We start from the raw sequence: 17,340 nt of genomic DNA on the forward strand, positions 1-17,340 counted from the left end.
TGGAACATTTAATTTGAAGTGGGAACTATAAAATGTAGACTATTTTAATGGATGGATTGTTGAGTGTACGGACGTTAACCTTTCAGAAACGGTCAATCACCTGTTATCGAAAACATCGGCAATTATTCATTCGATAACAGTAGAAACAGATTCAGTCGCAATATGTGGCGGTACGCTTACCGTTTCTGAAAGGTTCGCAAAAGAAATATTTCGAGTAATTTACTTTCATGATGCGAGAATTGTAATGGCCTGCCACAGTCCACAATCTGTTGTGGGGAAATAATGTCCATTTTCAAATAAATTAAGAAATATGTCATTAAATATATCTACAGCCCAGCCAGAGTCATGATGAAAAATAATAACAATTTTGATGGGACAAAATCTACTCGGAACTAAAATCCAATTTGTCAAAATGAAAAGTGTAAAATCAGTCTCGTTCTGAGTTTTATCTGATAATGACAGGTTATAATGAATTCTCGCCAACGAAGCGGGAGGAAAGTATGGTATACATCCCGCTAGCAAATAACGTTCAGATAAGATACGATCGAAATGTAACACGGAATGAAGAAGAAGTATTGGGTAAATAAAAAATGCTGACAGGCCTAACCGACATAACAAAACACGATTTTGATTGGTAACACACATTTTCGAGCGATACCTTGGACTTTTCTATTATGAGAATGGTTTTTGGTTTCTAAATTTAATTGATGGAAATTGTAAAACGATATCTACTGACTAGACTATTGTGTGTTTAGGTTCATCATCAATGTTGAAGTGTACCATTTTGGAATAACCGATGATCCATCATGTTCAGTATTAATTTTGTAGGTCCGAAAAGTTTATTGCTTTCACATTCCTTACAAGCTAATGCATTTTTTCATCGGCCGATTAATTTTTATACAAAGAAAATCTTTCTCTGACATTTTCTACAATTTATAATTTTCAATTTTTTCTTTTAAATTTGATTTTTTTTACTGTGTAACTCTTCGTTCATATATAATTATGCTTAAGTAACAAGACATTAAATTTTGGGTTTCTTTTAACAATTTGTAACACGTATCATATTCATTTTTACTAAAATACAGGTCAATGCAGACGCAAACGACCATTTTGTTTGGTTCATTCATGTAAATTTGTTGTTGTTTTTTTTTCTCATTTCAATGGACCCTTTGCAAACTTGTAGCCTATATTTGGGAGGAAAAATATTCGTTTTTTGATGATTTCTCTGAGCCAAAATCTTTTTTTGAAAAAGTAAAACCATTGAAGCGCGCAAAAATGTGTTACTTTTAGTAGGAAAAATTGTTTTGTGGGTGAAAACTTCTCCCACTTGAAGAAACCTGTGCAGATTACATAAATTTACACAATCTGCAAAGCAGGCCCGTAGCCAGCCCCTAAGCCCCTAGACAATTTAGAGGGAGCTCAGCGCCCAAAAAAATATTTTTGTATGGCAAAATTGAAAAAATCGCTTAAAATAGCTACATCAGAGGGGGCTCTGCTTACTCTAGCCACTACCTGGTTACGGGCGTGCTGCAAAGGTTTCTCCAAATGGGATAAGTTATCACCCTCAAACCAATTTTTCCTACTAAAAGTTACACATTTTTGCGCGCTCCAATGGTTTTACTTTTTACAAAAAAAAAGATTTTGGTTTAGAGAAATCATCAAAAAAACGAATATTTTTCCGCCCAAATTTAGGCTACATATTTACCAAGGGTTCATTTCTGCTTTAAAATCTTTATAAATGTTCTTCTTAGGTCTTCTAAACCATTTTTTTTTCTATTAATCCTAAAATGACGCTTCTACCAAGTACGTACCATCTTGCATCCCAGTACCAGATTGATTACTTTGAGCCGTTGCTGTTGCTGGCATATACTTTCCGCATGCCTAAATTTAAAAACATGTCCACCACATCGTTTTGTTTTAATTAGATTTCAATTAAGTGGAAAAATTAAAAACTTTTTATTTTTGTTGATTGGTTGGTTTGTTTTTGATATTTTTTTATCATGCGCCTGGATATATAGATATATAAAGTAGATATAATCGCTTTTACCATTTAAAATATAAATCGATCAAAATGTGCAAAGCCTACATTACATAATTGGTAAAATTATTATTAATAGGAAACAGAAGATGAAATAAAAATTTGATTCAATCAGAAGTCTCTTCGTATTACGAAGTTCGAAATGTTTATTCAACAAGATTAATCGATACAAAAGTAAAGACAAAGTCACGATGTGTCTTAGGATCGCGATTACGTTAAACGGGTGCTTACTTTGGACAATTCCTTTAGGGAATATTTTCAGTAAAGTAAAGTGCAGTCTACAACCAATCGATAAGTTTCCTTGTAGGATGGACTCTGTCGTTTCGGTGTGCATTCCAGTGAGAGTAATACCGAGCTTTTCATATTCATATTTACCTCAATAACCTGTTACAGACGGCAAGCACACGACCAGTATTATTACCGAGTCTATTACTTCCACCGATGAAAGTATTTTTAATCTGTTGGTTTCAAATCTTGTACTTCAATGTTTTTAACAACGCACTGTTCCTGAGCAGTGAGTTGTTTTAACATATAAAGGACCATATTAACCATAGCTTGTCATTATTTTGGTCGTCGTTATCGACAACAGATGAATAGCCAAAAGTGACAGGTTCCTTTAAAACAATTTGAAATATTCCACTTACAAATAAACCCACTTACAGGTAGGGGCAAGTCGCTCGTACTACTCGCATTATCGTAAGAATTTTAATAATTTAATAATTTGTCGAAAACTTGTGAGGGACTTTCAGGTTTTGTAGGATTTTCCATTTTGTGAAATGTTATGCAAAGTCTTCACTATCTTAGAGTGACTATGTCTTTTGGACACTGGTACAGATACATTTTTTGTCCTTCTGATTTGTATCTGATCGTTGAAAAGCTCACATCTTATAGACGTGTTTTACGCTCCGACTTTTAGAGATAAAAATTACTACGAGCAATGTAACAATGACAAAGTAACACAAGTGCTTCTTGCAATGTTTGTGATGTGTGTTTCTGAACTTTAATGGAAACTGGTGAACGTAACCTAAAATGAGTTGGTCAGAGAAAATCGAGCGACGTTGGACATAACCGAATCAAAAGCGTTTCATAATGTGAAGAACCACAAGGTAGCATACCACTTTCATTTAAAACGAAATTTGAGTGTTTTCGGCACACTATAATGTGAGATTCACACAAGGTCAGCGAAATAGTTATTTATGACATCGAGTGCGAAGTACTTTATTAGGCTCTAGATGTTTAATTATGACACGATGCCACAGGCCGTTTGTCATAATACACATCGTGAGCCTAATCAAGTACTTCGCACCGAGCATTAGGAATTCGCACGAAGCAATTGTACTTTAACACACTAGTGTGTATGAAAAGTGTGGAAAAGTTCTACTCGAACTCTAGCATTGGATTATTGAAAAGAATCTCTATGTGTACCAGTGGTGCGGAAATCCCACCACAAAGTCTTGTTTCTACCTTGTGAGTAAACTGGATGTTGACTTCGGCTTCGCCTCTGGTTGATAATTTTCACATCAAACCTTCCATTCAGGCACACGTTATGAAAATAGCTATTACGAATCAACTCTCTCGGAAAGAATACTGTTAAATTATGGACAGTCTGCGTGTTATTTGAAACAATAAGGGAAAAAAATGTGGAATATCCGCTCTTGATCTAATTGTTCATTTAGAAATTGGTTTTCATTTTGTGTTGTTTTCGTCAAAACATTTCGATGAATTTGGTAAAAAAAATCCACATAAGAATCGTTCAGTTGACTGAGTCTTCGACGGAGCCAACCAAAATGCTTTTAATTATGAAGAAATTGTATCCATTTTGTTCAGCTAATAAATATAATTTCTCTACGTCATTTAAGTGTTTCTAAGTTTAATTAACAATTAATTTACGTTAGTGTTTATCGTCCTACGGTCCTACCATCATTTTTTTCATTTATGTTTTGTTAACTTCAAATATATTTCAATTTTGTCAAGTTAATTCTGTGTTCGTTTAAAACCCGGCAATCGGAACTCGATTCTTCATATTTTATCATAATCGTTTTCTGATGATTTACGAATTATATGATATTCGATCTTCCTGCGAGGTACTTGAATTTCGTTTAGTACCACAACGATAGGATGGTCCATCCTGTAATTTCAAAATCAAAAACAAAAAGAAAAATATTTTACGTTTGAATTGTTTTGGTTAAAAAAAAAGAAATGTTAAGCCAACAAAACTGCTAAGAAATATTGGTTTTGGGTTTTGGTTCATTAGCTAGAGGGTTAATTTATGGACAAAAAACCATTCATCATCCGTGGAACAAAAATGACATGATGGGAAGTTAGTATTTAGTGGGATTCGTCAATGAAATATATAAACTAAGTTTATCATCTAAATTAGATCAAGAGCATGAATAGAAAGTTTGCCGAAAGAATCGTTCGTTCTATTTACAAAATTTTCAATTTTTTATTTAGAGTCATATGTGTGTGTGTGGTCAGTGTAATAGATAGTAGGTAATGTGTAAAGGTGTAGACAAAAATTAATTTCTTTTTTTGGAAATTTGTTATAATCTTCATCCAGTGTACAATGTGATACAGTGTGTAAGCCAATGAATGTGAATCTTTCTATTGAAACTCAGCACAGTTACATGATTCCAGTGCATTCATTTCTTTCTGTTTTTTTTTAATCAATTATTTTTAAGTAAAGAACACAAACAAACAAACACAAGCCAATCTCTACGCATTTTTATGATTTATTTCCGATGGAATTCCATTTCAGCAGGAAGTTCATTTTTAACGGCTTCGTTAAGAGTGGATATGGTCAATTGCACAAACAAACAATGTGTTCATAGTGATCACATTAAGACGCAGCGTAACACACATTGAAACGTAAATTGCTGATCAGGGAATGCAGAAAATGGTGGGAACATATAATAATGTGTCGGCTTGGAGATGTAAGAGATTAGGTACGTGGGAAAGTCCTAGTTTTATCAACTATTACCCGAATCATGAGTTTGAATGCAGTGCCGTGTCTTCTTGGAGACCATGTGGACCATTGTCCAGGGCGAATTTTTTAAAATCTTTTTTGTGGTCCATGGCAATCAGGAGGTTAGACACATTACTGTTTCAATGTCTTTCATGTTTAAGCAATAGATCCTGATAATCTGCTTAACTTTCAAGTTTTTCTTTTACAATTTACAGTAAAGCTGGGAATAACTAACCTGAACCTGAAGTGAGACCATAACCGATCTTGACCTGAGTCTGGATTATAAGACCTGACCTGAAATTCTTTGAATGACACCGGATTCAGATCAGGTCAGGCCATTTTTCTAAAAAAAAAATTGTTTGACCTTCAACCGGTCAAACTGTTCTCTGACCAAGGTCAACCTATTCCGAATTTAATTTACGGTAGTTGAGGGCAGAATATAGAAAATATTTTGGTCAATTTTCAATAAATTTTGGCAAATTTTGAAAAAGTATTTTGTCATGTGTAAGCTCTGGCTCTAAGTGAGGTAACAACGCCAGCAAGAATCGATTATTTAGAGTTTATGTCAAATTTGTCATAAGCTCTGACAACCCACTCCAATAACCCTTGGAGTGCGTTGGCCTTGAACTTTGAAGTAACTTGGCTGACTTCTGATTTTATCTGAAATGGACGCGGAGCCTAATAAGTCTGAGACTATGATAAACCACTTAAGCTGACTTTCGAGCAGCGTTGGTCGGTTCAATTCTCTAATTGGTATTTTAATGAATCTACTCCAGAGAGCCGACTGAATTTATCAACAATTTAAATTTTCCCGCCACTTCATTATCAAAGAGCGAAAATGTTTAATTTGCTGTGAAATGGAAAATATTTTCATCAAACAGGCAACAAAAGGAAAAGGAAAAAATAGGCAAAAAATAACGAAAAAACAAAACAAATGGAAACACCCAACTGAATGTAGAGAATTCATACTTACAAATGAAACACTAAATATTTTTTGTTGAACGAACATGTCACATCACATAATAACACATGCATACTAAACGCTCTTTGACTGAAAAAATGTTGTGAAAATAAGAGAGGAAAAAAGTTTTAATTTCTAAAATTATATCAGAAAAGTTGATGGGGATCAGAAGCTCATAACAATTTCATGAAAATTTTAATTCTTTTTTGCTTTGCTGCACAAAATTTGCTCTATACTAAAACACGCAAGCAATTCGTCAATGAGTTTGCAATATCTATACTATGTTAAGCACAAGAAATTAGTAATTCTACTGAATTGTGGACTAGACACACTAGAGGTGTTGTTCTATTCAAAATCAACGCGAAATTGTCACCTGATATCGCTGCGAACAACATCTACCACAGCACGACTGCAAAAGACCAATGTTACTTGCTGTTGAATGAGCTGGACTCGCCATTGGAGACGGTGAACCCGGTCGCTTTGTTTGACCATTGTATGGTATTTCCAGTTCGACGAATTCACGGTCCTTAGGTGGGAAAAGTATTCGATTTTTTTTTGGGATAAGAAAATGCTGGAACGCTTAGTAAGCTTCAGTTGTTTACCGTGGTTTTCTCTAAACATCTCAGCAAATGATGATGTTGCAGCTCGAAAATATCTTCTTCGCGATATGTATCATCTAGTTCAATACCAGATTCTTGAGCAGCTAGACGGGCTTCGGCCGCCTTTTTCTTATTGACGAACGCTGCACCAGATGATGCCTTAGCAATTCGTATGCGGGCTAACCGTGCTTTCTGTATTGGTTATAAAATGCAAAAATTAACACAATTGAATCAGTACAAGGAGCTAGAACTCCATACAGCTCAAATTAACGGCCGTAAGTATAAAGACCGTTATGTCTGTAAGCTTTTCATTTCTTACATTTGGTTCTTAGTGCTAAAAGTAAGTCTTACCCTTTGTGCTTTTCGTTTATCAGCTCGTTGATTTTGATGGTAAATTCGACTAAAATTAGATACTATGACTGGTACGGGCAGAGCGATTACCAGCACACCACTCAGTGAACACACACCACCGACAATTTTTCCTGCTATCGTTTCCGGTACCATATCACCATAACTAGAAATTAAAATAATTTTCGCATTAGCATTTTGGACACAGTCACAGTCAATATTTCGAGCACGAAAATGCACTGTAGATCTTTGTTTCGGTGGACTTTTATGTATGTACGACCCATTTCGACGAGTGAATCATGCCCGCTTGTTAGTAACCGAGCGTGACGCAAGTCCTCTACTACAAAAATTTCCAAAAAAAGTTTTAGGGATCAAAGAACATATTCACTCTTTGCGATATCAGTTATTTCGTAAGTGGACACAAATAGTTACTTTCACTCTTTAAAGTCTTTTGACTGATTAGATTGGTAAGGAATCGTTATGAGGACGAGTTGATGATTGACCCTAGCTAAAATACATTTTTTGCTTTTTGCAACTTCATTTGTTTTACAATTTGTTAAACTAAGATCTAAGACCGCAAATGACTTCATGCTTCAGGGACCAAAATAAGTTAAATTTAGAAATTTTTTCGAGAAAAATTGCATACGTGCCTGTCGTGGACGATTGATTTTAGGTACTTTCGCTTGTTTAGAACTCGTCAAATTATCTAAAATCAATCGTCTAAGACACATTCGTAAATAACTAATGCTTGATTTCCACAAAAAGGTACTTCGTGCGAGAGACAAAATTGAATTTTCCCAATTTTAGCTTTGTTTACTTGACAGCTCACTCTCTCGCGGCTCTCTCACGGAATATTTTTTTTTAGTGGAAACCATACTTAAGCAAGCCATTTCTGTTAAACCAATAAAATAATCCAACGTTCTGGCGCGTTTAACGATAATTCATACGTACGACGCAATTAGTAGTCGCGCCCCAACGCAAAATTATTTACAATATTTTTATGTGCAGTGCCATTAGTCATTTCCTATATTCATAATTTCAATGAATGAAAACCGATTTTTATTACTCACCAAAGCCGAGATAAATATTTACTCAAAATATTAATTTCACACACATTTGTAGATTACAGGCAAAACAGAACTAGTTTTTCATCGGAAAATTATCTTCAAAATGGAAACATATGGCTTTAACGGCTCAAAATCGCATTCAGCCGTTTTGAAGGTAATAAATTCTTTTCCGTTTATGTCTTGATTGGTTATTAGTTAGTCGGAGAAAGAAAGAAAGAAAAACCGAACCGAAAATGCGTTATAAATAATGAAAGAAAAAAAATTCCATCGTTTTCCTTTTGATATATAACTCGTTGTAAAGTCTGTAGGTAGAACCGATTGGTATGTGCGATTGTTTACACTGAATTCTATGGAAATGTAGCTCGAAATGTACACACGTTTAACGGTATCGTGATTATATATTTATGATGATTTTCATGCACACAAAATGAAATTTATTTACTTATTTTGTCGGTGCTGTTGTTTTGTTTTACCTTCCTATCAGTGAACGTCATATAGACTCGCACAAATATTTGATTTTCATTAATATTTAGCCTTTCTCTGGTGCGTATTTTTGGAACAGAATTTAAAATTTGCATACTTCGATACAATTAATCAGTGGAGTACACAGCGAGTATAAAGCAACAAAAATACAAAAAATTTAATGAATCGTTAATTTCAACGATAAATCTAATTTAAAATGATGACTGCGGTCATAGCACTGTTCCTAGCGTTAATATACTCGTAAATTAAACGTCAAAAAGCTTCTAGCTGTTGGTCCATATATAGAGACGAAGAGCCTGTGATAGTGAAAACGTTTTCGAGAATTTTCGCGAATATTTACGATTTTTGTGAACTTCAAAAATTAAGAAAATTTGCGAAAACGTTTTCGCTGTTACAGACTCCCTATGTATGCATGTATATATGTACAATTGCATATATTGGATGTTTTAACTCACAACAAGAAGCCTGTTTTGAATTCACTACCCTCAAAAATGTTTTTGTGTTAATGCTAGGAGTAATGCTATGCTGCGGTGTATGGATTATAGAGGTGAACAGAGCACTTCAAAACTTTTCTTGATCAATTTCTTCAACCATTTCGTGACGCTCTACATACTAATCTGCATAATACTCGACACTCTAAAATGATGTATATTGCGGACAATGTTCCCTCTGGACATAGTGGCAATGCTATACAAGCGATATTTGGCTTTAAAGACGCAAAAGCGCATATTGCAATCGTCAGTCCTTCTCATGAAAATCGAAGGAAAAGATGAAATGGAAGTGTAGCCAGAATACAGACTATCTTTGGTATAACGTGTGGTTTGCTCTTACCCTCATAATGAGGGCCTCATTCTAGTTTCCCGGATAAATGAAAAGTTATGGATTATCTAATAATAACCTTTGCAGCATCTACACATCGTACATCTATCGTGTTCTTTCTTCTAACAAACTACTTTTACTCGCTACACCCCAAGGTAAGAACATGGTTCTGTGATTTGACTTTAGTTGATACACTGATGTTTCAAACGAACCATTTGTTAAATGGTAACATTAGGAGAAATCAAATCTGAATGTTAACTTTCATGTAATTTGCTTTGAGATGTTATGATTGAATTAGTGCAGTCGATAACGCAAATTCTGTTAAGGAACGTTTACCGAGCGAGTTCCGACAAACGAGTGATTGGAGGTTGTTGGGTACATCGAAGAAATAATTTTCTGAAGAAGAGACAAACAATTCCTCCTCGTCCTTCCCCTTCCCATCCCTTCAAAGTTTAAATGCAGAGGTGTCTTTGTCGAATTATTGACAGGGCTGTGTGAAACGGAGAGATACGTGTGATAGCTCATTTTAAAGGTAAAGGTTCAAAAAACTTTAACCTTAAATTTAAAACATCAATTTGAAGAAAAGTCGGAAAAGTCTTAAACGGTTTGGAAAATTCGGAAAATCTAACTGCGCCAAAAAAAACTTTGAAGTATGGGGAGGGGAAGGACGAGGAGGAATTTTTTGTCTCTTCTTCAGAAAATTATTTCTTCGATGTACCCAACAACCTCCAATCACTCGTTTGTCGGAACTCGCTCGGTAAACGTTCATTGCGTTATCGACTACACTAACTCGGATGAAGAGTCGTTATAATAAAAGACCTCAGAAAGCTATTTTCAACTCTTTCACTGTAATACACGCTTTAAGTGCGCTAAAACTAAAACTTAAAAGAGTGTAACGTAACGCTAGAATGACTCAATTATCAATTGTAGGGACGCGGTAAAATTTTCAGTTCATTCTTTCACCCACTCGGTGTTAAAAAATCGGTTTTACTCTTCAAGGAAGTCATTGAATTAACGCTTCTTAGCTTCATCTCTGGTTGTAAAAGATGGCTAAACGTTTGCAAAAAGTAAAGGAATCAATTTCAGCTTAGATACGGAGACATCGTGTCATTTTTCACGGTCTAATCTACTACTTCATTTGATCAAAGTATTTTCCATAAATTGATTTAAAATCTTTTACTTCATTTGTTTCGAACATGTTTTCTAGCTATAAAAGGCCATGTTAGTCAGAATTCGTCATTTATTCCTGAAGGCGTTATCGAAAACAGATGACATCCATAACCGGCTAATTTGGAAATCCTTTGAAATTTGAGCGCTACACAAGCGACCCCTTTCCCCAAATTGTAAACTTTTTTTTTAAATTGAAACTCATAAGACGATGATTACGACTGATATATTTGTGATACAAGCCACCATGACGATGATATATCAGTGGCAATACGCCATGAATAACCGAACAAACAAAAGAAGAAAAAATGAAAAGCTTGACTTGCAGAAATCACAGAATTTCCTATTCATATCATGAAAAAAGATGATTATGAACTCCATAGAAAGGGATTTCAAACTTGTATTTGATATGGGCTAGAGCCATATACACAACACACATTATGTTGACCATTTAGGTATCCTCTTTGTCACTTTAAGACACGCGTTAAAAAAAACTGGTGATGATAAATTATCGCGTGTGCCGTCCTGCCATTCTGTTTATTTTAATTAAATAATTACCTAGCCTCGCAATGATATGATTGGTGTGCAATCGTTTTTCTCACCTTCCTACAGTTTCGATAAGTCGCAGAATGGTCACTAAGGGACAATTGATTGGAGGTAGTTTTGTGAGTCAAGAACTATTTTATCGAAAATTTCGTACTTAAAAACCCATGAACTGGAGTCATCATATAACCGAAATTGTCAGGCAGGGCGGGATTGGACAGAAAATGATCTTTAAGGCGTCGTATGAAGAAAATTTGTAGCAAAATCAAAATTCCCTTCTGTCATCCCCCAATTGCCCATAGTGCCGTCGGGGACTGAATAAAGGAATTCCGAACAGTGCAGCTGATAATGAAAATATCAAACACTCACCCCAAAGTTGTCATTGTGACAATGGTGTACCAAAATGCTGCAGGAATCGATGTGAAATTCGTACCACCAACATTTTTCTCCGCATAAAACATGACTGTCGCAAAAATGATGATGGCCATCGCCAACGAAAACACCAAAAAACCCAATTCCGAAGCACAAGATTTCAGCGTATAGCCCAAAATTCGTAATCCTTGCGAATGGCGCGAAAATTTGAATATACGAAACACTCGGAACACACGTAACGTTACGAATGCACCGGACACATCATCGTTATCGGTAATGCCCAGTCCGATGTAGTATGGTAAAATAGCGACTACATCGATTATGCTCATCACACTTCGAACGAATTTGCAGCGGTCGGGAGCGGCGAATAATCGCAGTAAATATTCGGCTGTGAAAATCATAACGCAAGCGGTGTCCAAACAGAAAAATACGATTTTGTAACGTTCGCCACATGGAAGCGTTCCAGCACGTCCAGGCCGATGGCCACACGGTACAGTTTCGACAACGTTGGCCATAACGGATACAGCAATGAAGAAGCCGGTTACATAATAAAACACTAAAGCAGCCGTTGATGTGTGCGGATTTTCAAACGCTCGCCACATCTTCTGCCGTATATTTGTTAACTGCTGCAAATTTTGATCACCATTCTGAGGGAAAGCAAAGAAAGACACAATTGAATGGGCATCGTTTGCCAATGAATTGAGTAAGCACGCACCTCAGACAATTTATCATCCATCAATCGTTCGGCATTTTCCCGTTTCCGATCGCGATAGTCTTCGTAGCAACAATCGCCAATTACATCCGGCAATATGCCGAAAAATGCTAGCTCTTCGTCGTAGCTCGTTAAGCATTCATGTTTCGGGTAATGCAATTTACCCGTTCGATAATAATTCAAAATGTGACGAAATATATCCGGATCTCGGTCAAAGAAATACTCTCTCACATCTTCGTCATAAAAGAATTCCCGTTCGTTGCTGCCCAGCAAAGTGTCTGGATATTTTTCGAGTGTATTACGCCACGTTTCGAATCGGCGACCTGATACGTTGATCACAAATTTTTCATCGTCTGTTTTTCGTCGATCCTTTGGTACTGGAGGTGATGGCAGTGGATGTGTGGCACTAGTTTGGAAAAATATGTGTATTCGTGACGGACGAACTAGATTAGTAATAAGTGTAATACATACATTGGTACCCATCCAATGGCCGCTGCCCGTGCGAAAGGCAACCAAGCAGCGACCGAGGCCATACTGTGCGGTGGAATGGTTTGTTGATGGTCGAGTGTTGTATGGCAACAGAATTATGACAAAATAAAATTGTCAAATTCCTGTCAGTGCGGCACTGGTCTCGTTAATATCTCGTATCGATATATTCACTGCTGGCAGTTGTACCATATATCCAGATCGAATGATTTTTTACTTTTTGTTGGTAATCAATCGACCATTTAATTAGTTTTTGTTTACGATTCGCTCGGTTAAAAGTTTTTATATCGCGAACTAAGACAAAATCATTTACTTGTACCGTTAAGTGAGGAAGAAGATTTAGTCTCGGCAGAGATCGATAATGGTTTCGATTGCTTTTTATGTTTCCACATTATAAATTCGACCGATTTTTATGCAGTCAGTAGATCGAATCGCGATCCGGTGAGGGTATGACACCATTTGTGGTCGACATAAAGGTAATCAATTTCGTGTTGTAAAACTGGATTTCAGTTTTTTGCCACTCCTCTTGCAACAAGTGGATGAAGAGGTTTAGGAGATAATGCTCCTCGAAGAGAAGAAAATGTGTAGAAGGTAAGTGGGTTACTAGTTTAAGACAAATGGAAATCGGAAATAAGTCTTGATATGGCAATCCATTCACCCACCCAGACACACTCTCTATCACTTTCACTTTCCGTCAATTTTCGCGGCATTTTCCTAAACTGCAATGTATAAATCCCACAAATGTTTTTTTGTAAATATTTATCCGTCACAATGTTAAGCCCCTTCATAAAATGTGTACATAGACTTACCGAACAGACTAAACATATTTAGAACATTTTATTGTTTTGTCGTAACCGCGGAAAAATTATCACGCTCTGGTGTACAGGCATAATAAAAGTAACCGAACTGACCAAAATAGCTTTAATATCCCCAGCATTTTATGAATCGAAATTTTTCCGTAAATCCATAACTTTCGAACGTATGTGCATTGCAACTAGAAATTTTTGTTTTTCTGTTTAACTTACATTGTACGTCTGGATTCCGCTACAATTTATTATTGTGGCAACGTACAAATATAATATAATGTGATGCGCAACAGTTATACCTGTTGGGGGATCGACAAAACTTTAGCACCGAAGAAATCAAATGGAACTTATTAGAGCGTCGATTTCCCATTCCCAATATTTTGGAAATTACTACGAGAATAACAAACTTTTTCGAGTAACAGTGACGTTAATAACGTCACGTTATTGAGCTTTATGCTCACTAATTAAGCGTCGGCCGCTGTACCACTCAGTGGTAGTCTAAACTGTTATCATCAAAGACTGCACGCTGGATGAATGTGAAGAACGAATTAAGTTGGTTCTTCTATTGACTTTATATCCTCGCAACGAAGTCGAGACGAGTTTGTAAGAGTTTATGTCCCCTTTCTAGTAGTCCTAGAAATGAAACAAATCATCAGACCTGCAATTTCATTTCGAATCTCATTGTAATTTCCCACTACAACCTGTCCTTTCAGTCCTATCAGGTTAGTTTATTTACCAAATTAACTGAAAGTCGAAAGCTCGGTGCAGTGAACTACAATTTGTGCACTATTATTTGGAGTTTCATTTAACCTGTTACTATTACTTCCATATATCAAAGTATTTTCAATCTGTTGATTTCAAATCTGGTACTTCAATTTTTTTAACATGAATTTTACTATTATAAAGGACCATATTACCCAGAGCTTGTCATTATTTTGGTCGTCTTTATCGATAAAAGATGAATTGCAATGGATTTTTCGATGTTGTTCCGTTTCTCTTTCACTATAAGCGGACGCACATTTATGGCCACCTTAATCTTTTACATACGGCAAGCATATGACTTGTATATTATTATCGGGTCTATTACTTCCATCGATCAAAGTATTTTTAATCTATTGATTTCAAATCTAGTACTTCAATCTTTTTAACATTAAAACTTGTTACAGACGGCTGTCATCTGTTATCGACAACGACAGCAAAAATAAACGACAAGCTCTGACTGATGAGGTCTTATATGGCAAAAAGCATGTTCAAAGCAAATGAAGTAAAAGATTTCTGAAAGTTAATCTATGTAAATCTTCGATCAAATGAAGACTTCATTAGTAAAACTGTTAATATGCTTGCCGTCTGTGACAGGTTAATTTTACTATAAAAAAGGGTTATATTACCCAGAGCTTGACATTATTGCTGTCGTCGTTATCGATAATAGATGAATAGCCTTACGTGACAGGTTGATATTATCATAAAGTTCGGTAGATTTTCGTAAGTTTCGGCAAATAAATCTACGAATAATAAACCCTGCTTAAGTTCCATCGCTCAATTATGAACGTAATCATCTTACCGGGGATAATCGTCCGTGGATAATACCCCCACAAATTACTGTGAACCAATTGTAATGTTTGATTCAGAATTTATTTTTTCATAAATCGATTTAAACAACTGAATTGAAACGCTCAACGTAAATTAATTACAAAATTTTCTCCCGTCCATTAAATTATTATTATTCTGGATCGATAAAGTGGAATTATAGTCGAAATAACGAAATACGGGAAGTCCGTTCACCGTCAGGCTCTAAATCATGTGTATACATATTAGTTGGGACTCAATAATTTATACGCGGTGTGGAAGTTGATGATGATGATTATATATAAAAATAGTTTGATTCATTAAATGTGTCAACACTTTTCGAGTCTGATATGAAAAACAGAGCTTGACACAATTTCCACTCTTATCAACACACACAGTGGGTATATACCTAACAACTCTCCCGCATACAATTTTTTTTCTTCTCCGTCCTCTCACCCACCAAAATGGTAATACATTTCCGTGTGCTATATGTGGTACGATATCACCCAAAGCACTTAAAACCAAAAATGTTTTAACATTTCTATTTAGGAGCACGTCACATTTGAGATCATCATCATCTCGAACGCAAGCGCAAAATTCTATCTGGGGTGTCAAATCAAATGTACGAGATTTATTCGATAAATAATATAATTATTAAACAGCTGGGCGAGGGACAGGCGAATCAATTCGTGTAGGTATCATCATTTCCAAATTACATTCAGTCGGAATAGATTCACGAAATTGGAATTCGAACGTTTTCACATTTCGAAATGGTACAAAATGATCATCGGTTTGTCTAAACAAAATTTAAAAAAAAAAAGAAAAGAAAATTTCGTCTCAATCTCGATGAATTTTTCTACTTCTCACTGAGTTCTTTTTTCTTCTTCTTTTATTTATGAAAAAAAGCTCCTTTACACTGAATAACACAAGTCCTCCCACAATCTCTATGATATATAATCATCAAAATCAGTAAACATTGGCTACTGTAGCTGCACACAGAAAATATCTATAGAACGAACGATGTTGTTCAATCATGTGTCTATGTATACAAAATAATAAGAGCAAAATCTGTTTTCTTTCTGGTTAAAGAGTTTAGACTATAAAATGTTCTGTCTACGTTTCTATTTTTCTTCGTTTTGTTTTTTTTTTTTGTGTCTATTTCATGTTCTGCAATGTAGGAAGACATGTAAGCGTTTTGGGAGCACTTAATTTATATTAATGAGTGACTGTAGGACTGTTAGGACATATAATGAAAATATAGAGACGAAAAGTGGATGAAAAGAATCACGTGCGCTTCCGTATAAAATATATTAAAATTCTGGCGTGTGAATAAAAAATTTCCGTTTTTCTTTCACATTCAAATTTCCTTCACACAAAATTTATCGATTTATTTATTACGGTTCATTACGGGCAACGGTGTTTCAAATTAACGTTCCTTCATTTTCATTATTTCTATGCCTTTTTTTCGCTCTGCCGTTCAACTGGATACAACACAAATACCAAAATTAGCAACAACTTTTAACCAGCTAAACGACTTATAACCTTCAAGAAAACGAAATGCCAACATTGTAAAATAATGTAAGTGAAAATCGCATACAAGGTGAGAGAGCGAAAAAAAAAGAAAGAAAAATGGCAAAGCAAAATTCATGACAATAAACATGAATGCCAGCAAAATAGAAATGTTATCGGAAACGTTGTGTTGTGTACGGGGGTCGAATGTTTAAAAAAAAAATGTTTAAAATGCAACTTGAAACCACATCGATAATCAGCGTCGATAAATCTACTCCAACATATTTAAGTGTAGTGGAGGAAGGAACGAAGGAAGGAAGGAAAAAAAAACATCTCCACCGAAATCACAATACGAATTTTTCTTCTATGAATATAACACACCATTGCTTAATTCTATTCATTTTTCACAAATTTCTTTATGTACAAATCAATGAAAAACAATAATAACACATATGCAACACGTTGTGTGCGAACTAAAGTTTATAAAATTCTAATTTTAATTATAAAATGTTTTTTTCATTTTTATTGCTATGTCGACGAAGCAACACACAATGCGACGACCGGTACGATACGACCATTTTGATTGAACTGAACTCTGAGTGATTTTTTTTCGGGGAAAACATGGAAAACTGGTTGTATGGGTTTTCCTGCATACGACTAATTCGGTACCGATTTCGTGGAATCGGTTTAGTCGTCGGGTCGTCGGAGAGAGAGAGAGCAAGAGAGTTTTCCTTCGTTATTCGGCGAAAAAGCATTTTCCGATTCATTTCGATGATGGTCTATTTGCTTGCTCAACGAATTCGTTTTACGCGGGGCCCACAACAACAACAACAACGATAACCATCAGTTACATTTTTCTTTGAATTATTCGTTTCAATTTAAAGGTACCTCTTATGAAA

General features: G+C 35.5%; 1 protein-coding gene across 5 annotated transcripts; it reads right to left on the minus strand.

The window, feature by feature from the left end:
* Nucleotides 1-1,038: 1,038 nt before the first annotated feature.
* Nucleotides 1,039-17,017, minus strand: LOC119073233 (potassium voltage-gated channel protein Shal). 5 transcript variants are annotated; one of them, XR_005087015.1, is made up of 9 exons: nucleotides 16,823-17,017; nucleotides 12,546-12,854; nucleotides 12,078-12,480; nucleotides 11,360-12,009; nucleotides 6,915-7,077; nucleotides 6,567-6,755; nucleotides 6,338-6,490; nucleotides 2,662-4,166; nucleotides 1,039-2,422 (listed from the first exon to the last, which is right to left on the minus strand). XR_005087015.1 is itself a non-coding variant. In XM_037178547.1 (9 exons), the coding sequence occupies exons 2-8, from the start codon at nucleotides 12,605-12,607 to the stop codon at nucleotides 4,089-4,091; spliced, it is 1,698 nt and encodes a 565-aa protein (XP_037034442.1). In that variant the 5' UTR covers nucleotides 12,608-12,854; nucleotides 16,823-17,017; the 3' UTR covers nucleotides 1,039-4,020; nucleotides 4,058-4,088. The 5 variants fall into 5 exon arrangements, 3 of the variants coding, with proteins under 3 accessions (XP_037034442.1, XP_037034440.1, XP_037034441.1); XR_005087016.1 differs by adding an exon at nucleotides 5,977-6,054 and having other exon boundaries at nucleotides 1,039-4,166; XM_037178547.1 differs by having other exon boundaries at nucleotides 1,039-4,020; nucleotides 4,058-4,166.
* Nucleotides 17,018-17,340: the final 323 nt, after the last annotated feature.

Source organism: Bradysia coprophila, unplaced genomic scaffold (genome assembly GCF_014529535.1).
Source record: "Bradysia coprophila strain Holo2 unplaced genomic scaffold, BU_Bcop_v1 contig_138, whole genome shotgun sequence".
Classification (NCBI taxonomy): Eukaryota; Metazoa; Arthropoda; class Insecta; order Diptera; family Sciaridae; genus Bradysia; species Bradysia coprophila.

Excerpts from the sequence above, each read along its gene's own strand:
- LOC119073233 (XM_037178545.1), bottom strand. The coding sequence starts at position 12,607 with ATGGCCTCGGTCGCTGCTTGGTTGCCTTTCGCACGGGCAGCGGCCATT. Across the intron at positions 7,078-11,359 it reads GTCACAATGACAACTTTGGG|TTATGGTGATATGGTACCGG; the intron begins GTGAGTGTTTGA and ends TTTAATTTCTAG. Across the intron at positions 6,756-6,914 it reads ATAAACGAAAAGCACAAAGG|AAAGCACGGTTAGCCCGCAT; the intron begins GTAAGACTTACT and ends TAACCAATACAG.